A 23,118-nucleotide genomic window follows, 5' to 3' on the forward strand; every position below is an offset into this window, starting at 1 on the left:
TCCAAATCCTGCTCTTCATCCCTGACTGAACCAGCGCCCTTGTCTCGTCAGTCATCCTTTGCCAGTACATCACAGTAATGCTGTATCCTGCAATAACAGTATCCAATGTGATAAACAGTTGAAACCTGCTGAGCCATGAAACAATATAAACTCATGCCAACTCTCAGCACAAAAGCCCTGCAACAAAAGCACCATCATATGTACCAGTATAGCTTTTACACACTCAACATGACCACCAGAGAAGGAACATCTGCTCACAGCCATGGCTTCAGATTGACTTTTAACTCCCAATATCACACGTAAGATGAGCATTCCTTGTGTTAAGCATGAAACAGCATAACACAGAGTTTCATCATCAAAACCTCTTTAATATACCTAAATTCAGACACAAAAATGTAATGTCAGAATGGACAAAAACTGCCGCCTTTGCAGTGGGACTCTAACGTGCCCTCTGTGAACACTGAATTCAGCTTTTAAAGTTTTCTAAATATGAAGGGCTTTGAAACAGCTCTGAAGCTTCACCACCTGAAGTGCATTTTAGTGTTGTAACTTTTCCACCATTCTATTATTTGCTTCTTGCATATTAAGATAAGGCGTGCTCTGTGGCTTATCAACTGGAGCTCAGTGTAAGATGGCTAGGCTTAAAACCACATAACAAAAATCGCATCTTGAAGTGGCAGGAGCAGCCTTGTGGCCTCTCAAGCACTAGTTCTGTTATGCTAAACCAGTCTTTACTCTTCAGTGCTGACTGAGACATTCTCCTGCACCTCTGGGATTAGAGGCTATTTAGTTAATTAGTTAGCGCAGCAGAACCAGAAGGATCCCATAACACCATCAATAAATGGACTTCAAAAACAGTGGCTAGTCTTCCTTTCGTGCCTTTTTCTACAACAAAATTCAGGGAAAAAAAAAATCTGGGAGGAAAACCACCCCAAGAGAGAACCACAGTTGCAATGGTTCAGGCCTGAGAGCAATTTTGAAAATGCTTATAAGTTTTAGTGCCAGAACTGATCTTAATCATACAGACTAATCTCCCGCAAAAAGAGATTTTCTGTAGTATTAGATTTTTTTCTTCTCTGCTGTAGCTTCAAGATACAAAATATGTTTCTGCCCTATCTTCTCCTCTAATCACCTGAAAAACCCCAGTCGTGTGTGGCCCTCAGAACCTGAGCAGAAGTAAGAACTCCCATGTGTCAGAACTGCAAACTCTAGATGTTTTCACAGGGAGTGTAAGTTATATATAAATGATGATTAAAGAACATGTACCAGAGGTGGAAGATGATAGCTCATTGGTCCCTACCCAAGAAGTTGAATGACCTAAGATATTAAGTGTTCTCCCTCTACTGACAGATACTGTGCTGGAGTGACAAAATTGATGCTTACTTAACCTGGCAAAATGAGAAACATGATAAGGAAAGAATCTAAACAAAGAAAAAAGGCTACTGAACAGTCATCTAGACCACAACGATTGAGGTAACAACAGCGTATGGATGCAAAATGGAGAGAAGAACACAGAAGGTTAGCGGTGATGCTGCTGGTAGCAGAGATCCCCAGTATAATGCCACTCTAAGCTGTGCAGCTTCACTGACCTTTAAGGCATGGGTGGCCACATCTCCGCCACTGCGTGCCCAAAGTGATGAATCTGAACTGGACATGCTGGACAGTATCGCGCAAACATGCAAGCATAACAACAGTGCTTCTGAAGCCAACTCAGCTGTTGCTGTATCTTGCTCCCCAGTGCCTCTGGTTTTAGAGGCAGCATCCACAGACCTTTTATTCTCATAGAACAGTTAATCCATCTAAAGAAGAGAGCTTGTAACTACAGAACTGCTATTTTACAAGTCAATCATCTAAACTTCACCTGCATAGAACATGAGGTCAAAGTATGGTAGTTCTTACAGCACAACTCTTTTCCTTCATTGTAGAAGTTGAGCTTGTCGGCTCTTTCCTTAGAAACTCAAGGTGATCATCAGTTTATCTAGAAATGAGTCCATGCTAAAATACACAGTACTGCATTGGCACTTCTCTTATCTCACAGGCAGTAGTGAGTGGACATCTGGCAGACGACCTCCATGTGACTGACACTGTGGAGCTTGGAGGGCTCACCACTGCAAACCCAGAGGCTGGGACTCTGCAGAAGCTCACTCTGCTCTAACACAATCCTACAAGGCACGTGCCCACTTTCTTCCTAAGGAGCAGACAGTCCCCTGCAGCAGAGAGGGCAAATCAGCACAGTAGGCAGGACGACAAGCCATTGCCTGTGTTCTTCACCACAGAGGCCTACAGGATTAATTATGCACGTTTTCCCAGACAGGTGATTTGTTACACCACAAAGTATTTCTGCTTCAATACACCATGACTTTGCCTGACCTTTGAGTCCCTGCCCCACTTTGTGACAGCTATAGGGCAGTTCCATGGAAGCAAATGTGTACTAGGAAACTATTCTTTACTTGCACTAGTTACATATGTAACTGAGGAATGAGGGTGAACAACAAGGGACTTGTTGGTTGTTTTTTTTAAAAATTACATGACTATTACTGATGAAAAGATTCATGCTGTAAACAGTCAAATATGACTATTTTTTTTCCTTGTGCATGGCTTTACCTACTGAGTAGTTTAATTTTCAGAAATGCAATTAAGAAATTCAGGTCCACCCAGAGATCTCTGAATGAGAAACTGAAGCCCCTTTTCTGTGTGTCTCTACAGAGTCATATACCTGCTCCACCACACTGCCAGCCTGCCAGGCTTAAAGTTCAGTACAGAGCTTGCGCAACTGTGCCAGGCTGGCCCTGAGACCCAACAAACATGCCCTGCCTCTCAGCTGTGACAGTATCTCAGACGTTTCCACCATGCTAATGTGACTAAAAGGCCACTAGTCCAGAACTGGATCCTATTTGGACATTGGAGAGTAGGCAAAGGGAACACGTGGTTGCCTGCACCTGTCAATGTACACGTCTCCTTAGATGACTATTTGTTGGACAGAGAAGAGTGGGAGAAGGCAAACACAGACAAGTTGTACAGGCTAGGAGGCGATTCAGCTCTGACCAAGTTAAAACAGCAAGTTCTGCAAAGTCTTGCTACAGAAACCAAAACCAGGTAGGAACTATTTCCAGAAAGGCAACCACACACATCTGAGGAAATCGTGCAAAGAATGAACCAGGGCAGATCTCATCTGCTCTGGGATGATTTAGCAGAGGATAAGAACCCAGACTGATTCATCTGTAAAATATAGGCTGAGGATATGTTACAAATGTATAAAGCTGCAGAAGCTCCTGGGATTTCGGCAGAACTCTTTCAGTTTCATGTCGGAATAATGTCATTAAAATCAGTAGCCAGTACAGTTGGAATTACACAGTAGAAAAATCACATAACGATGACTTTTCCTTCTACCATGGATTATAATCAGCTGAGCTGCAGTCAAAGATGATGATGGATTCAGCCCTGAGACGTCAGTGTGATGATATAATGATAATATTGCTGGACAGTCTGACACACCTAGACATTTCTGGGATGCAAGCACAGCACCCAACTTGCAGCACACACCTAGCAGAGTTGTGAAAGCTGCTAGTCTGCACAAAGGGTGCAGGTCAGATTGTGAGACTTGATTCAGTTTGCTGATTTGATCAGCTACAGTCCAAGTATTTGATCACAACTGATTTCTTACCCAGCTAAAGGAATGGCTCCGAGATCTAGACAATGCATGAAGAATAAAGTGTAATCAACACTGAGATGATTATCATTAAATCCTGAGCACCTTATATGCTATAAGTGAGCATAAAACCATTTGTACACAGGCTCTTGAAATTTACTCACGACATCGCTCTTAAAACCAATACTGTGAAGTGGGAGGTGACATTGCTTGGGGTCTCAAAAACCATCCCCAAGCACCTTGGAAAGTCAGGTCTTTTATTTAGGAGTTCAAATATTTACTTTAGGCAAAAATATTTTTAGGCAAGTAAATCTGAAATGGACCACCATTACATATATGTATTTCATATTAGATAACAGTGATAAAGAATTTCAAATTTATCCTCAAGAGTTAAAAGTTTCATCTCTAATATTATTTTTGAAGGTAAAGTAGAACAGTATTTACTGACAGTCTAACAGGTTAATGTTTACCATCAAAAGAACAATGGTCTAGTCTGAACTTGGGACATCAGAAAAAGTCATTTCCCTAGAATGTACCCATATGATGAAACAGCTCACCTTACTATGCTTTGCAAAACAAAGCACTTAGAAATTCAGAGGCATCCAGTCATGAAGGCTGAGTCAAGCTGCGGGAGTAGGGGGGTAATCTTTACAAATGAACAATGGCTTTACTTGCAGAATCATGTCTATGGATGCCTATTTAGTATCAGCTCAGGGAAAGGAGACTACCTCATTTCATAAAATATCTTAAGTTATGGGAAAAAGTATTAACTGCTTAATAGCCAGGAATGCCTACATTGCATTCACATTGTTTCTCTTGCTGCAAATACAGATGTTTTAGGTAACAGTCCTCCTGTGTTTTGTTTCTAATGTCAGCTAAATGGAAAGTATGTGCAACATGTAAAAAATACCAAAAGCAGATGAGAGTTTGCATGTGGTGAAAGATTATATGACTCTCTGTAGAGAGGGCTCAAGCATTTCTGAAACTTTCCCTGCATAAAAACCAGATAAAGCCCACTTACCTTCAGTGAAACACAATAGTAGGATATGATCTAAATCTCTATTGATCTAAATGTTTGGCAAGAACTAAGCTTACTGCTCAAAGACTGAGCATTACACTAAACATTCGAGTTTATGTATCTTCAGTTTTCAGAATATATTATATAATGATGATTACAAGAAATGTTTCTCTGCTGTTATTTCAGTTTCACCCTGAAATCAATTCCTAGTCCAGTCTATAGGCTCATTCCTCCCTGAAAGGAAATAATACACATTGACATGTTGTTTGTACCTTCGTCTGCGCATCAACAGCAGCTCCTTGGTTAACAAGAACCTCTGCTACATTGACTCTATCCTCTTGAGCAGCCAGGTGAAGTGGTGTCAGTCCACTCTGTAAATTAGAAGTAACAATCTTCAGAAGAAGCACATGAATAGTAAAATGCAAATTCATTTGTCAGTAAGACTCAAAACGTCCTACTGAATTAAAGAAATTATAAAATCCACTTTCATTGTGCAATGTGCTTCCTAATCACATTTGTTGATTTGCAAGAAAGTACAATTTGAAAACCAGGAAGATAATGTTTCTTTTTACACAAGGAACATTTCTTCATGCAGCATTAAATGTGGGATAGCAAATTACAGCACTTTAAGAAAACATCACATCGCATTTTTTTTTTACCTCCTGACTAATTCACTTCCTTAGAATGAGTAAGATTTTAAAAGAAATATTGAATCATTGTTTACACTTCTACAAGTTCTCTAGAAGTAACATTCATTCAGATGCATCCTTATCTTTTACTCCTCTACTTGATCATTTTCAAACACAAACAGAAAAGATAAAACTACATTTCTCTGACATCAGGTCCATTTCTCTCCACCCAGGGACTAAATGGACTTGCTAGATGACATGTACTGACACTCTTACTTTTTGGATAGCTCGTTATTTTTCTTATCTGAAACCTGAGATCTAAAATCCTTAAAACCTCGGAAAGCTATTCTTTCTGTCACAGAAAAAAACTCAGGTAAAAGGCGTAGAAGAGGGAATCTGCTGAGGGGATGTTGTTAGGAATGGGAAAAAATATCTTTTACTTGCAAATTACAGTTCTTTTTCCCTCCTCCTGTTCCTACAGCCTTTACCACTGGTGACAGAAGAGCGGGCAGCAGCAGTTGGCACATCAGGCAGAAACACTTGGCTAAGTTTCCTACCCCTGAACCCAAATTCACGTCCACAGTGGACTCGCTACCAAAGTCAGTAACTGCTGAGATCGTCCCACTGCACTGCACTCGAACATACAATCCTGATGACAATGGAGTTTAGGTGGGTCACATTAGACAACTATATAACAGTAACCAACTGTAAATTACCTAACGGAGCCTGGATATCATGGGCCAAAGCCTCTAAAAAGATTTAATAAGTGCTAAGTACCCACACTGAGGCTCTGAGTATTCAGCTCCCAACCATTGTGTGGATCCTGAAGAAAACAAATGCTCTTTTCATTCCCATTGCAAAACTCAAAAGTTAGTGTGCTTTAAATATTTGGCTTCAAATATAGGTGCTGAGCTTGGAGGAAACGTGCATCCCTAAGTACAGGGGAACTATTTTCAAAAGGTGGTGTTATCAGTATAATGTGAAACCAGAGATTACAACTGAACAGTAACATATTGAAGGATGTTGCAGGTAATTGACCTCTGGTGGGACTGAATCAAAATGCCAAGCAGCTGCAGTCATGCTCTCTATATTAGCCTCAGCAGCAAAACCATGATAGCCAACGTGATGCACAATGTGTACATGGCAAATTGCCCTGTAGGGATACAAAGTACATCCTGCACTGTGTAAACCCACACATTTGATTGATACTGGGGAAAAAAAACCAACCCCAAACATCTACAAGAGAAGCTTCCTGAAGAGGACCCAAAAATAACCAAACTGTAAAGTTAGAAACAGGAAAACACAGCAGCCCTGTGCAGCGTCACCCACAGCCTCAGAGGACACAGAGTCTTTCTACCTGCTGAGAATAAGAAATATTTTCCGTGAAAAAATCTTCTCTTGCCTTTCTACTTTAGCCACATAAATCTATACTGAAATTGTACTTTACAACATCTCTGATGACTAGCGGGACATTTAAAGAATTAAGGCTGCACGTTTGCTAGAAACATTACTATAGAACAGACTTAATAGCCTATAAATTCATAGATATAGAAACTAAAATCTACCAACTTCCCTTTCCTGCCCCTAGGAGAAATTACACCGAAAGTCACTGTGTTCTGAGGAACACCCTCTGGGGAGGAAGAATCACTTGTATTAATGAATAAAATCTCAGACAACCTTGCTGTTATTATCCCATATAATAAAATCATCTTCCCTTAACAAGTTAGTTGTTACCATTGCTTAATGGGCAGGCACATACCTAGAGGCTCATAAATGACACAGGCCAAGCCCACTAACTGCTGCGGGGAGGAAGACATTTTCTTTCTGGGCATGTTTTGGCAGACTAGCATAACATGGAAGGAAGGGAGATGGATTAATAAATTCCTCTGCAGCATATCTTATCATCAAAACTTGGGTACTGCGAAATACTGTTCATTCAATGTGACATGGCATGCTGCTCTCTTTGGTAGATGAGGTGATGATGTGTATTCAAACACCTGCACTGGTTTTACAAATGTGCAGAATCACAGTGGACAAAATTTAATAGCAGGCTCCCATCCTTCTCATCCCCGCGGTTGTTTATTGCCTTAGCATCAACATACCTTGTTGCTGAGATTTACATTAGCATTTCTAGTAAGAAGCAATGACACCATGTCCACGTGGCCATCCTGAGAGGCAAGATGTACAGGGGCGATACCCTGTCTGGTTACAGCGTTGGCATCAGCACCATATTCCAGCAGTGTAGTTGCTATGTCCATCTGGTTTTTCTTGGCAGCTATGTGCAGTGGCGTATAGCCGTTCTGTCAACAGAAAGCACTTCATTGCAAGCTACTCATTAAACAGCGTGATAAATCACTTTCCTGTACCTACCCAACTCTAAATCATTTGTTCTAAAAATTCTGTGAAACATAGTCAAATATGGTATTAACTTGTACAAATGAATGTATCAGAATTTTAAGCAATCTGGTTTTGAAAGTACTGCCACAAATAGGAGGATTCTGAAAAACTTTCAAATTTGGGAAAAAAAAAATCCGTTCAAAAGAGCACACCCTAAAGCAATAGGAATTTGAGTTTCATTTTACAGACATTTGCTACTTTTCCTTAAATGTACATAAAACCTTTAACAAACAGAAGAGCAGGATGTGTGTTCATAACTCAGAACAGCTGTTATTGTTTGGTTTTGTTCCTATTTCCCAGTGTGACTGAAAACATTATGTACATGAAATACGGCCTTTCTTGCAGCATTTACCCTAACCTTACTGACAGGCTGTTTCTGTTCAGATCCAGGGAAAATTAAAGCATATAACTTTAAAAGTCTTGCATTCTTTATTTTTTATGCCTTCCAGTATGTGTATTCACTGAGTCCACTACTCAGAATAAAAATGTAAGATTTATTTCATGATAAAATTTTATAATTCTAAAAAAGGATAGATTTGGCAGAAAAAAGATAAATAGATATAAAGAATAACTGACTAGCATGCAAATACTGAAACACTAAGGTACAGATTGCGATGCCTGTTTAATCAAGAACTTTCTGTCTTTCAGAAATGTATGAGCCCTCATTTTAAAGCAAATAGCAAATCTGCACACGTGTGCATGTGACTGAGGAAGAAGGTCGGGGGGATGAGACCCTAGCTGTATAAACCATTTCATGTGGTATCATAAGTACCAAGTGCATCTCAGAGGACACAGCCAACTAAGAAAAAAAAAAGAAAATCTATCTAAAGACAGGAAGCATTCACCTGGCTTGGCTCCTCCCTGCACCCCACGGGGCAGCAGGGCTGGACTGTATGGGACAGCAGGTCACAACAGATGCGGGGCCACGCAGGTAGGAGCACAGAATAAATACACAGGGGCACACAAGTGATTACAACAGTAATCTGGAAGTGAGAGATGCTCAGCACTAACTCCATGGGGTAAAATTTCTGTAACCTTCAACGTTCAATTCCGTTCAGACCTTAGATATTAAGATATTTCAAAATTACCCTGGGAAACACAGGGCCATGATTAATAGGGCCACTGAATTTTCACTTTGAAGATAAAATGCTTCAGGAAAAATAAACGCAATCATCTCCCTTAGACTTCCTGCACGAGACTGACATGTAACGCAGCCATTGCCACATGATCACCTACTAAATCCTAAATACTACCTGCTAAATCCTGTGCATATGCTAAACTCTGTATTTGAAATGGTGTTCGTGTATATTTTGTAAAATAACAAATGCAGTTTTCAAGCCTTTTCCTCAGAAGTGAGCATACATTGCTTTCGGTGGAATGGAAAGCAGCAGGTTGCCAAGAGAAGGCAAAAAGAGCTGAAAAATAAAAGCTGAAATTCAGGTCAGTCTCAGTCTGCATCTTCTCCTCATAAGGGCTGTGCTCTGCCACTACGCACAGATGCAGAAGGGAACAAAGAAGTTTGGAAGGAAGAGTATTGGGTTATTCTGCCAGCCAGGGAAAAGAGGTAAAAAAGGGATAACAGTTAAAGATGAAGGGATAGAGAAAAACTGAGGCTTTGGGGGTGGGATGGAAGAGGAAGAGAAGCATTGTAAAGTGGATGCCTAATTAAAATTAGGCACAAGCCTAATTTTTGCCTATAAAAAAGAAGAATGGTTCATCAGAATAACTGTTTGTATCACGGCGCTGTATTCCGACACGGCCACTTCCCATGCCCTTTCACCGATGACTCTTCAAGACAAATGCTGCCGGGCCAGGGTAAGGACCTCTCTTAAGATGAGTGTTAGACAGGCGTGTCGCAGAAAAAGCAACTGCTGATGAAACTAACTGTGGGGCCAGCAATAAGATATGACATAACACATTTATTTATTTATTAGCCCACATTTACAAAAGAAATGGGAAATCGTCTGCTGTTACCAAAATCATCTTTCAGATGATTGCACAGTGGGTGCCTAAAGCTACAAACAGGCTACCGTTAATTTTATTTAGTATTGATGCTCTACTCAGTGTTGCTGTGGCTCACTTGCTGCAGAATTCTAACAAATGCTTTCTTTTAGGAAGACGTACAGCTGGCACTTGAAGGCCTGAAGTGGCAGCTGCAAAACTGCTCTGTTACGGATGGGGAAGCTAAAGTGACCTGACACATGAGTTTGTGTAATATTATACCATAGTCTATAGCGCTTCCACCTTGGTTTGGACTTCCCAAGCCCTTGGCAGTGGCTGCTGCAATCCCTGCCCCTACAGGATGCACAGCTTCCACTGGCAGTGTCTTTCAGTGAAAACTGAAAAGAAAAAGCGTCTTCTCATCCTCTTCAGAAGGCCCTTTCTTCCCAACAGTGGCATTTAAGAGTGCTGTGTTGCAGTAGTAGAAGATCCGAGATCACTCCAGTTCACCTCCTGGGGCACTGCTCTGGCAGATTGCCACTATTGACATTATTGATTTTAGACTGTGCCGTTGCTGCTGGCTATCCAGGTTTATTTAACTTTCCTGTCTTTTGCACTATAAGCTCTGGGACCTACCATGTATGACAGACTCCATCCTCTTCTTCAGCCATGCAGAAGGCCTCTGGTGTTATGGCTGTATTCAGTCATGTGTGAGAGGAAGGCAGTCAAGGAGACGTTGTCTGTCTGTCTACGATACTGGCTATTCCACTAGCTCTCCCTTTTCCACAGTGTTTTTTTGCAGTGATTTTAGGAACATATCTGAGTTGTTTCAGATGAAGAATTTACACTGCACTTTACACTTGACTCACTTGGACCTACACATGCTTCCACCCTGTTCTACATATTGCTGCTGTCCAACTATCAGTTATTGATCCATACTAAACACTGGGATCTACAAAAGATATACATACTTTAAGCTTCTCTAAATTCTCTCTTCTACTGAGAACTAGAATACATTTAAATATTTATTCTCTCACATCCCCTGAAATCTTACACTATGTGTTGTCTTATCTACAGTGAATTACAGTCAAAGCAGGGCTGTGACTACTAGTTTTGTTTTCTCACCAGCCCATTTACACTGTGGCAGAAGTATTGTGAAGCACATTAATAATTATGTACACTGTACAGAGAAACATATCACACCTCAGAAGTCATCCTGCGGCACAATACAGGAGAGCCACCTCAGTTTAGCAAGGCATTAACTCCAAGCATTGCCCTGCACAGATGTTAAGATGCAATGATATAAAGTTGGCTGGCTTGCAGAAGGTACTGAGGACAAGTGAAAACCAGGCTCAGTATTCGCTTTATTGAAACCATAGATTTTAAATGTTTGTACATCTATATTTGCTTTTTTATTGCTATTTTATTCATCTGCAGAATTATTCTAACAGCTTTATGTGATTGGGAGACGTTAATAAACAAGGTCACTGAGCCCCCTGTAATTGCAAGTATATACAGTCTAGACAGAACACTGGTAGACAGGGAATACAGTGACACAAAAAGCCTAGGTATTGTTCCCCCAGAGTGACCAGGACTTGTACCTTGGCAGATGTGTGAGGTGAAGCTCCCTGGTCCAACAGTAGAAGTGCCACTTTTTGATTATCGTAGTGTGCAGCTACATGCAGTGGTGTTAAACCGCTCTAAAAACACATGCAGAACAAACAAGTGCTGTTAACAGACCCTCTCCAGGGAAAACTTAAGAGTTTGGAAAATTAGAGTAGATAAGGTGAAAAAACATTTGTTATTCATTCATGTATCCAGAGTCTTTGATAACTTCAGAACCAAAACATAAAACAAGGATTTGAAAATCCTTACTGAGCTGTGAAAGCCCTTTTCACTTTTCCCAGGGAACATGAACAGAGAAGCACATATCTCTGCTGCCCCCAGGACAGAGCAGGTAAGGAATTTTGACCCTGAGGTCACACCCTCAGCAATGTTTTTCTTTTACTGCGGTGCATAAGTAAACTGTTCCTTGGATCTGTAAAAATCCAAGCTGGGCTGGTTTAAAAAGCTCGAGGTCCTACTGAGCTTTGCCCCCTTGTCCCGAGACCTGGGGGAGCAGAGCCAGCTGCCTGAATACTCTGATAAGGACTGTAAATAGTCTGGGCAGGAAGGCAGGGAAATGGTTTTTCTCCGCTCCTCTGGATGCATATACAGAGGACATAATTTTTTTGTCAATTAATGACAATAAAAGTCACTTTTGTCACGAGTTTGCTGGTTTTGGCAGCCTCAGCAGGGACTGGAATATTACATGAAACCCATTCCAGTTAAACCCAGGTTGTGGATACTAGTGCGATGGCAAGTAGGTAGAAGGATATTATTAGAATATTATGTGCATTTAGATATTTCCTGTGCAAGTGGCAGTGGCTTCTTTTGTCCCACCTTTCCAGAAGCATCAGGAGATGCATTCTTCTGAAGCAGGAGGTTGGCTACCTCAATTTTCCCGTATTTTGCAGCCACATGTAGAGGAGTAAATCCTTTCTGTAAGAGAAAGCAGTTATATAGCAGCCTTGTGCACTCTTTTTACGTTTGTCTCTGATCTACAAGTATACTGCTGTTTCCATCCATCCATCCCCTTACATAGTACTGAGTACAAGCTGCAAGTCTGCAGCTTCCCAACTGCCCTGGCAGGTCTGGGGGCCTTCCCTCGTGAGGTAAAGCCCTATCTACACTAGAACAACTGTAAAAACGGAAGACTCAGTTCCTTTCTTCACACCACCAAAAACCCAAGGAGAAAGCTGGGTAACAGCTTATCAACTCCCGTCAGGAATTTCTGCCCTGCATTCCTTTCATTCCAAGAAAACGCATGTCTGGTCACTGGGATATGTTATACGTCAGGCTCTGAGGTAAAAGTATGAAGCTTTGTACCCTTTTTACAAAATGTAGCTCATTCTTACATTATTCGTATGTGTATGACTCTTGCAGCATTTAATTCACAAGTAGCACTTGCTACAGGTATATGTTACTATTGAAGCTATCACTTTTGCAACCCTTACCTTGGTAATGATAGATAAAGATGCACCATGATCCAAAAGAACAGAAGCTACATCTTCATGTCCTTCTCGAGCAGAAAGATGCAGGGGCGTATAGCCAGACGTCGTAGCTGCATTTGGAGATGCTCCTTGCTGTAGCAGCTGCTGTACTATATCTGCTTTTCCCAGTCGAGCAGAAATGTGCAGCGGCGTTTGGTCATCCTAAACATAAAGGAAACAATACAGTCCTACATAAGAAAAATAAGGTTCATATTTTGACAGAAAATATTTGTTCATATTCTATTGCTTTTCAAAATTGCAGACAAGCAATTCCACTGAGGTCTTACCTAGTGAATATTGCACACTGGTTTTCTCTTTAACATATCATAAAGATATATTGTGCTTTACTGATGTATCACTAAATATTCCAGACAGAGACATAACCCATAACAGTGAATAAAATGATCAATTTTCTTCATATGGATTTGCCTTACTTCCCTTTACCACTGCGGTGCATTGAGTTTCCTGTTGAATTTGAGACCTTTCTTAAAACGCAGAGAATGTATAGCTCCATTCCTCACATCTTGATCTTTTATGATTCCCAGCAACATTTAACAACTCAGTTGTTTGGGATGACCTGAGGTACTTCGCATATTATTGCCTAGTAACTTGCATTAAGTATCACATTTTGTGCTTTTTGACTGGTAAAGAATTTGTTTGGTATTTTGCAGAGAACTACAGTGCACGTAACCGAAGATAAAGGATGGTGCTGAAATTCACTGTAATTTTCTCACTGCTCATTCAGAACACAATAATCCTAATAGTTTTAAGTGTAGGGGTTGCCCTGTCATGAGTCTCTCATTTATTTTCCTTCAGGGAAAATATTGTGGTTGGTTGTGACCTTGTTCTGAGTGTCTGATAGATAATTTTTTCCTTGTTCGTTATTTGGTTTTGTATTTTTGTCCTCCCCATTCTCAGTTGTAAGATCTTTGGATTAAGCATGCTATTGCAACAGCATGGTCAATAAAGCCCATGACCTTATTTTTCCTTGTCCCTCATAAATCTATCCAAATATCTTTTTCTCCCCATTTTTCCCTCCTGAGTTTCTTACCTTTTGAGCACTGCTACCCCATGTCCTGCAGCAGAGTAATTCTGGGGTGTTCTCTGCTAGGGACACTTCTGCCCATGCCCATCCTACAACACTGATTTTACCCCTTTGGGATTTAGGATGAGAGCGTGTCAGGATGTGAATGTTGCTTCTCTACAGGGAAATTATCCTCTGACTGGTGGAGAGCTTTCATGGTTCTTAAATGTTTCCAGTTTGTTTCCCACAAATTTCTCACGGCTGATGTTAGCACTGGTGTATAATCTATTACTTGTATTTAGTTATTGTTTGCGATAACAAATTGATCACAGGCAATGGCAGTTTGCAAAATTAATTCATTGTGTGAAATTATTTAGAAAATATTTGCATGCCTGTGCCTCTGAGCATGAGCTGTTCGCTTTTAAGGCTGTCTTTGGAGATTTACAGACCACATGATTCATTTTTATTGTCAGACTGCTTGCAGATATGAAACGTATCTGCTATAAATATTTAGTCAGAGTTCCTTATAAGTAGATATTCTTATTAGTAACTTTATTTGTGAGCCAATTCCCAGATGATAATTTCACAGTGAAAAATAGATTTCTTTGAAATTGTATTTATTTAATCACTATTTGGAAAAAAAACTTTTCCTGGTATTAAGACTGCTATATATTACACCCATTTATCTCCTTCCCCTGTCCGTTTCCTGGAACTCCTTTATTTCCATAATTTCGTATGTTTCTTCAGTGGCTCTTGACCATTTCTTTTTCCTTCCCCCTTTTCTTCCTTAATTGCACTTCTTTCTACAGGGTCTGCTCCTTTCCAGCCCTATGCTACATCCCCTTACTGCGCTGCCTTACTTTAGGAGATGTTCTTTAGAAGTGTAACTATTTTTGAACGCATATAGGCTGATGCTTTAGCGAGGTGACAGGATACACCAGCAGCATAGGGTTTACAGTTCTGCAGAACTAAAAGCAGATTTGAGGCATTCCTCCCCCTCCTTGATTCCCACCCCAAAACAAAAGTCTTCAAACAAAGACTAGTTTATATTAAAAGCTGATGAAGAAACAGGCATGGTATCAACTTGACATCTCCTGCCTTCTCTCTTACATACAGATCACTCATGACTACAGTAAGAGAGTACGTAACAAAATATCAGTTGTCATTACACCAAGGCCCTTGGCTTCATCCCCCTTTCTCTTCCCAAAAGACACATGCAAGATGAACGTGATTACTTGCTTTGTTAAATAATCTAGGGTTATTATATCTGGACCGTCACCTTACCTTAGCTTTAGCTTCCACCTGAGCTCCATTTTGTACCAGGTACCGAACAACCTCTGTTTGGCCAGCTCTGGCAGCCATGTGCAGTGCCGTTTCTCCTCTCTAGCACACAGCAGCAAAACCAAAATATTGTTAAAAACACACTGCAGGAAAAACAAACCCCAACTTGTTTCATAAATACAAAAATACTGGTGACTCAGTTCAGAATAATCTCCACTAGAATATTTTGTAGTAGTTGTCTGCAAGCAAGATGGGAGATTAAGTCAATATTTGACCTCTTAGCTGTATGCTACAAAGCAATTTATTTCAGGGTCAGTTTCCCAACACAATGGTGCCTTTGTCACTAGCCTTATGCTGAAAAGAGATAGTGCAATTTTTGTATTTACTAACATCTTACTAATTGTTAAAAATGACATCCATTTAAATAGAGCTTAATTTAATAAAAAAATTATTTCAAATTTTGTATATTCAGATACACATATTTTTGGCTTTCCTCCTGCTATGCCCTATGCCCCCACTGTCATTTGTTATCTGACAAGCACTGAGATGAGCGAACAAGAGGAAGAGTAATCATTACTGAGTATGTTAATCTAAGGCTTCATAGACTTAATGAAATACAAATCCAAGGAAACCAGAATAAATTCAGAGGGGGAAACTGTTTTCTATACTCTTGGACATCAATATGTCTTTAGGTACAAACACCTACTAATTTACAAATGGTATTGCATTTTTATAAAATCTAACAGAATTAGCAGATCAAGACTTTAATAAAAGATTGTCTTCTAAAGTGCACCTGTGTATGGAAGGTGAAAGGGAGATTTTGAGGCCCAACTGTTAAAAAGAATCAACAAGCTTGTACTTTCCTCCCATTTCCCAACTTTCAAAAACCCATCTAACGATGTCTTTGGTTTTTACACATGCCCTGGGAGCCTTGAGGCACGCAGTGCACATCTAGTAGAAAAGTGCACTTGTACGGCTGTATGGACACAGGCAATATGTCCCGACAATCTGCTGCAATCTGTTGATAAAGCAGAACTTCCCTTAAATGGCAGGCCCCCAGGGTCTGGGGAAACAGTGCTCAACAGTCAAGTACACATCTCAAAAATTATATATGAGAAGCTACAGTATGTTCTCATTCTTTATTTCAGAAAATAAAGAGAACAGAGTCTGCTAAAGGTCAGCCTCTTTTGAGGTTTCCTCACCCTGTCAAGCATCTCCCAAGCAGCGAACACCAGAATTAGGCGCTTCACAGCAGTGCCACTCCCAGATATTACAGTGTGTGCACAGTTCTGCCATGCTGAAAAGGAACCTGTTACTCACCACATTGGTAGTGTTAGGTGATGCTCCGTGATGCATTAGCTGCGATACAATATTTACATGTCCCATGAAGGCAGCAACATGGATTGGAGTTAGGCCCGACTGAAATCAAACCAAAATCAAACTTAAATACCAACTCACACTCTTTTACATGAATGCCATGGGGAAAAAAGAAGTTATTCTAAAGTAAGTAAACCTGAGCACTTGCTCTTCTGAGAGGAGCTTATCTTCCTAAAAATATATACACATGCTTAAACTAAAGGGCACATGGAATTGAAAACAGCTATGAGTATGATTCATGAGCAAACATAAAAACATTCTAGGAATTCAGTAATTCTTCATCAACTAAAATCAACTATAGATAAGCAAGATTTCTTCCTGAAGTTTTTAGCTAAATATCTTTTTGGGCCAGAAAAAAAATAATAAGTAGAAGTATTCCCAGTACAAAGATAAGACTTTCTGGAACATTTAGCTAATGCAAAAGAGAGGCAGTGTCCATTGTCCCCACTGAATTCAGTTGCTTTTGGGTGAACAAAAAGGCCTATTGAACTCAGTGGTGAGGTCCATCCCCACTGTTTCTCTAGGAAAGGGAATTCAAAACTATGGCATCCAGCGAGGGAGGCACAGACACAGATGACACGGGCTAAAGAGAATTCCCCCTTCCCTCAGGACCTCATGGCACCGTCATCATCACAACTCTGCACCACTGCCCTTATACAAGATATAAAAGACCAACTGGAGAGAAATAGAGGGAGGGAGAAGGGGAGTGGAAAAAAGGGAGCAGTCATTTAGCAGGACATGACCTCAAGGATTTTGCTTTAGAAATCCAATCAATAGTTAACATTTCTCCAAGTAGCACTACCCTAAAACCTCTTCACAGATGCTTCTGCACAGCTGTAGCAACAGTCAGCCAGAGGTTGCAGAAGGGAGTTTTGCTACCAGGAGAAGGAGAAAGCTCAGTGGATCTCTGGAAATCCCCTAATTGAGGCAGCTTCCCCACAGACATACACAAGTCCCAGGAGGGTAGAGGTGAGGAAAACATGCTTTTGTTCCTTTCTCATGCAGAACAGCACACGTGAGCAGGAAGGCAGAATAGCTGGTTGAGTATGTAAATTCTTTTCCCCCTTTTCACATAATTTAGTAAATGCTTTTAAAATACTAGACTGCAGGAAATACAATGCATGTGTGTCCACGTATGTATTTGACCATAAACACTAACTCATACTGCAGAGATTCAAGCCTGCAGCTGAAAAAAAAAAGAAAGGTGCAGTATCTACAAGTGGAAATATGGAATCTACCTGGAAAGCAGAGCTTAACGTAGAAAAGGCAATAAGCATTACCTTTAATAAACAATTTATACACAACAATGACTATTTGTGACATTTGGTACTGTTTCCTCTTGTTGTATGTGCATTGTTTATTCAAATCTCACAACCAACACTTGTTTGCTCTCAGATTTCTTTGGGGAAGAATACTGTGAAGCTTACTCGCCAATTTGTTTTGATGGCCCGATAGAATCTTTTTTTCTTACTAGATAAATAATGGCTCATGTATGGATGCTAAGTCCCAGCTCCTAATTTTGCCTTGAAAGGTTGTTACCGTACAGCCAGCCAGTGAAAGGCAGGCAGGAAGGTGGAGCCCTGCAGTAAAGTACCATGATGAATCTCAATAAATGCAGTCAAATGTGGTTTGAGATCATAGTGAGGCAACCACAGGAAATAAAGGAAGAGCTCTTGCTTTTGGAAAGTTTTTGCTTGAAAAAGCAATTCGGAGGATAGAGATCTGTCTGTTAACCTGGATTACGCACCCAAAACAGTGTAGTTAAGTATTGCTGTTGCTTTCATTCTTTTCATTCTTTGTATTTAAAAGGGGTAAAATTGAATAGATAGTTTCTCTACTTTCATGGTGACTGATTAATACGGAGGACAGACATAGCATCTCTTCTGTTAAGGTTCTGTTTGCACATCTCATTTGCTAACATGACTTCAAACTAGGCTCTGCAAGCTGCATCTACAAGCCCTATGGTTTCTAAAAACTAGTCTGGACATATGTGAGCTGTAGGAACTGCAGGCTCAGTTCCCTCTTGAGAAAGCCAGGAAGGGAGCTGTATGATTTACTACTGAATAATTAGAACAAAACCCTGTGCATCAAATGAAACCCTGTTGTGGGGAGATGAACTGGTTCCACCTGTATCTTGTTTAATCAATGGAATTGTTTACCATTTTCTAACCTGACTTCTTTGTCAGTGGTCACACATTCATATGTGACCTTTCCTCCTAACTTAATGTACTGAGTATACGCACACAAACCAAATTTTCCATAGGTACTTAATTAATCTCTAAATTGTGCCGATAACTGGGTGTAGACTGTCTCATGCTGACTGAAGTAATAGCATATTGATTTCTAACTGATTTGTGATGACCCGTGATGGTGGGTGAATATAATTTCTGTGTGGAAAGCCAAAACAAAGTCTGTGAATTAAACCACCTTTCAAAACAGGACTTGAGTGAAGCCCAGTCTTCACCTTGATCTCCTTAACAGGGTGGATTTAATCTTCTGTGCATTAGATTACAGGCAAAAATTGGCAGAAATTATAGATTTTTTTTAAAAAAATTGTTTAAAAAATTGTTTCAAAATTTGTTATGTTTCACTTGTTATCCCCACTGTAGTCCCAAAATATACGAATTGTGTGGGTGTTGTGATCCATCAGGGCAACTTTATTATTCAGTTTTATTATTTGGTAATATCTAGTTGAAAATAATTGTTGACTTGAATGGTAGTACATGCTCTTTCCGAAATATAAAACAATTAATATAGTTATGATGAATTTTGTAGGAAAAAGATAAATGTGAAAAGACCCCTTTTTACCTCAGTCACAGCTTGGATTGATGCACCATGCTTCAGAAGAAGTTCCATTACTTTTATTCTGTTCTTCTTGCAGGCAATGTGAAGAGGTGTGAAACCATTCTGTAAATGAGAAAGAATATACTTTTTGATACTGTGTATGTCATTAAAAATTAGAATTGAGCATGGAATTCAGATAAAACATTCCTCTATTTTAACAAAACACCTCCCAGATTTGTTTTGCCTTCACTACATTGTTCGTGTAAAAGAGAGAAAAAAACCTTATAAAAAGCCTTATGTCATACAGCCAGTTTTAATTATGAAATACATTGCCCACTCCAATAAAGAAATTATTTTTTAAAATTCTCAGTTCACATAAAACTATGAAAAGTTTTATTTTTGCTTAAGGATATTCACTGTGAACTGGGTGAGGTTTTCTGTTGGAGGTTTTTTGGGGGTTGGGGGGGGGGGTTTGTTTGGTTTTCTTTTGACTTTTCAGAACTGCTTATAAAAAAAGCACTTTACAAGCTCTGGCATTCGGATCCTCTTCTAAACTAATCTTACTACTTTGTTAATTCATTATCTGCCAGTTTACTGTCATTACAATTATTTTGCCCCTTCGTTTTAAAAAAAAAATATGCATGTGCACCAGAATCAACATTTAAAACTACCATCTTTTTTGGCATGAGATGATGCAACAGAAAACAAGTAAAACAGGATAATAAGCTGTCCGGAGCATCCACGACTGGTACAATAACATTAGAGCACTGAATGCTGATGCCGCTCTGTATATTCATCAAAAAAGCCTTTGCGGAACAATTCTGAAAACAGCTGACAGAACCGGTCCCTCAGATCTGATCAAAATTAGCTTTTTTACCTGCCATATAGTAAAGAATATCATATGCTTTTGTAACATGAGGTCAGTGCAATTGTCTGTTCCAGTTAAATGTGAGCAGCTCTCAACTTTCTCCTCAGAGGACAATGTCCAGGATGAGCTCAGATGCTTTAGGGAAGAGTGAGCTTGAGCTCCAGACACTGCATTCAGGCTCCTTCTGCTTAATCATCCTGAGTGGGGATCAGGACAGAATAAAAGGAAACGCTAAAAGATTTAGGGGAAAAGGAAATTTGTGGCTAGGTTACCAAACCAATGAGAGGCCACTGCCAGCAACTCTGACAAGCTTAACCTGACAGTGATGAGACAAAAATAAATATTACAAGCCTACAAGCCTCCCCAACTTGCTGGTTATAGTGAGCAAACCCCATATATCATAAAACCTTGACCTAACAACAGGTTGATCTGACCCAAAAAAACAAGAGGAGCTGAGAGGAGGAAATCTATGGAGCCTGTGCTCAGAGACTCAATCCCACCTGGCTTGTAAGGATTCCAGGAGCTCACATAATATTTCAGGAACTGAACGAGTTAGTAGCATCAGGCTGTGAAACCAACAGTCAACTCAATGTCAGAACGTAAATTTGTTTGGAACAGTTATTGAAGACCAAATCAAAATGACATTTTAAAAGCAATGGATTGGAAGTATAATTTTGAACAAAATGCATTAACACATTCAGTTTGTATGCAGTTTAATTACACTAACAGATTTTGTTGCTGAAGTTGTTTTTAAAGTAGAAAGGCATATGACTCCATTGACATAATTATAAAACACTACAAATATTCGTTCAATAACTCATTCCTACTTTTTACTGTTTCACATCTTTGAAAGCTAATAAACATTCTCTCAGTTTTAAGCAACGCTGATTATTTTCTCTTTACAAACACTTAGAAAATAAGAATTCTCTCCATACCAAAAACTACAGCAGTTAAGTCTGCAGCTGCTTCATGTATTCAGAATCATAACGAGCTACTAGGAGGCAAAAGTGCTCTAGTTACACTAGAAATTCAGAAATCACTGTTGACCATCCATAAGCAAAGGTCTACTCTGATTGCACGATACGTTATTAACACTTTATTAACCTCGAGCATCCTCTCTTGTGCTGCAGCAATACAACATACCCTCACTGTCAACCATCAGCAGGCAGAAAATAACTCTCAAATAAGTCTCACTGCAACTTTGGAAGAATGTTTAGCTGTGAATAGTAACCCGCTGTGTACTCACCAGTGCTTTGGCATTAGGATTAGCTTTCTTGTCCAAGAGAACCTTGGCAACTTTGTAGTGGCCACAGTGGGCAGCAACATGCAGTGCAGTCAGATAGTCATTAGTGACGTCATCTACAGGCACGTTGTGCTGAATCAGAAGCTGAACGCAGTTTAGATGATCTCCTTGTGTTGCCATGTGCAATGGAGACAAACCATTCTGTGAACAAAAGACCCAACATTGATGGGTTATAGGATGCTCAGTGAAATGAAACTCCTCCGTGTTGTTCTTAGAGCATTTGTTGTATGAAGAATTTTACAAGCCTGAAAAGTACCCAAGTTAACAAGTTCAGTGTAACAATAAGGGTTCTTACTCCGGCAAAAGCCATGTGGAATTTGGAACTTGTTTGGTTAGAGTTTGTAAGCAGCTCCACCTTAAAAAAACAGTCACGCCATACCAGCAATGCTCTAAACATAGCTTATTTCAGCCAGTATAGCTCAGATAGGTTGCTCGAGTTAAATGAGTTATGTGAAGAACAGCACTTCGTGACTTCTAATACTTGTTATTTCTAAAAGCTACATTACACTTACCATTCTAATGTAGCCTACATATACCAGGCATGACAAAGCAGGTCAGAGAATCACTCAGTAACCACTACATCCTTCCCTCATCCCTCCACTAGTGTTTTCCTGAATTTGGGTTGTACCCACGCCTTACACCGCATTACCCACCTGTGGAGACCATTCTTCCCAGCCAACATTGGTACAACAGCAAAAGTTTCAAGTACAAGCAGGCTAAAAAAATCTGAATGAGACCACCATGATGTGACCTACCAGTGGCAGTGGTAAAGCTCTGTTTCATCAGGGAAACACCTGAGAGATTCACATTTAGGAACAAACCCTGTATCAAGAGTTGTTTCTTGTACTGCTTACAATAGTTAATCAACAAGCTGCCCACATATATTACATTTCCAGACTAAAAAACCAAGAGAAATAATTCTCAGAACTTTAAAGGACTGACCCTAGTTCATGAAAAAAAGATTAAAAAATATGCCAGAATTAAAGAGGTCTTGTTAGCAGCGGTACCTGAGCTCCTTAGATAAACCTCAGCATACCTTCTTCCATTTGTTTGGGGTTTTTTTGGTTTTTTTTTAATTTATATTACTTAGTCCTTCCAATGCTAAAATTAGATTCAAGTGCAGGAGCTATTCTGGTAACACATAATAGTATATAATCTAGAAAAGACTGACAGTGCGCAATGTTTGCCATCATGAAGAAACTGAAACTCTTGCTCACAGATGTAGTGCCCTCATGTGACTGTAGTTAGCAAAGGCAAAGTAGCAACATAAAAGCAGCTGAGATCTGAGGCGCTCAGATTATTTCTTTCTTCTCCCTTGCCATGGCCATACCATAACAATAATGACAAGCATTCAAAATAAAGGTGGAAATACACAGTGAAATAATTTTTAAAAGTGACATGGAAGAAGGATGGTGAAAGCAAAAAGGATAATACTGTCAGAATTTGAAACCAGTTTATATTCAGGGCTGACATTCTCAGACACAGTTACATCTTTCAGGTAAGACTATCTCATGGGTGTCTGTCTTGTAATTTATGTTGGCTTGGATAAGCCTCTCTCCCATTCCCAAAGGCTACTACATCAATTATCTGCATGGAAGGTTGATACCAGCAATGCATTTTAAATGTTTTCACTGTCTTCTAGTGTAGTTAAACAGCAGAATAAAAAAAAGATTGATTTCCCTCAGTCACCAAGCCTTCCTGATAACAGTTTATAACTGATGATGCTTTTTAGGTGATAGTAAAAAAATCATGAAA

The 23,118-nt window shown here is 39.8% G+C and overlaps 1 protein-coding gene across 11 annotated transcripts in view; it reads right to left on the reverse strand.

Annotated features, from left to right (window-relative positions):
• The window catches only part of ANK3 (ankyrin 3), a 369,687-nt gene that overhangs the window by 90,835 nt on the left and 255,734 nt on the right, over window positions 1-23,118 (reverse strand). For all 11 annotated transcript variants that reach the window (XM_075758815.1, XM_075758817.1, XM_075758816.1 and 8 more), the window contains 9 exons: window positions 21,307-21,504; window positions 19,217-19,315; window positions 16,352-16,450; window positions 15,035-15,133; window positions 12,691-12,888; window positions 12,077-12,175; window positions 11,236-11,334; window positions 7,399-7,596; window positions 4,940-5,038 (listed from right to left, as the gene is read on the reverse strand). In XM_075758815.1, coding sequence (XP_075614930.1) covers window positions 4,940-5,038; window positions 7,399-7,596; window positions 11,236-11,334; window positions 12,077-12,175; window positions 12,691-12,888; window positions 15,035-15,133; window positions 16,352-16,450; window positions 19,217-19,315; window positions 21,307-21,504 — 1,188 coding nt within the window. The remainder of the gene's footprint in view (window positions 1-4,939; window positions 5,039-7,398; window positions 7,597-11,235; window positions 11,335-12,076; window positions 12,176-12,690; window positions 12,889-15,034; window positions 15,134-16,351; window positions 16,451-19,216; window positions 19,316-21,306; window positions 21,505-23,118) is intronic.

This window comes from Balearica regulorum, chromosome 7 (genome assembly GCF_011004875.1).
Source record: "Balearica regulorum gibbericeps isolate bBalReg1 chromosome 7, bBalReg1.pri, whole genome shotgun sequence".
Lineage (NCBI taxonomy): Eukaryota > Metazoa > Chordata > Aves > Gruiformes > Gruidae > Balearica > Balearica regulorum.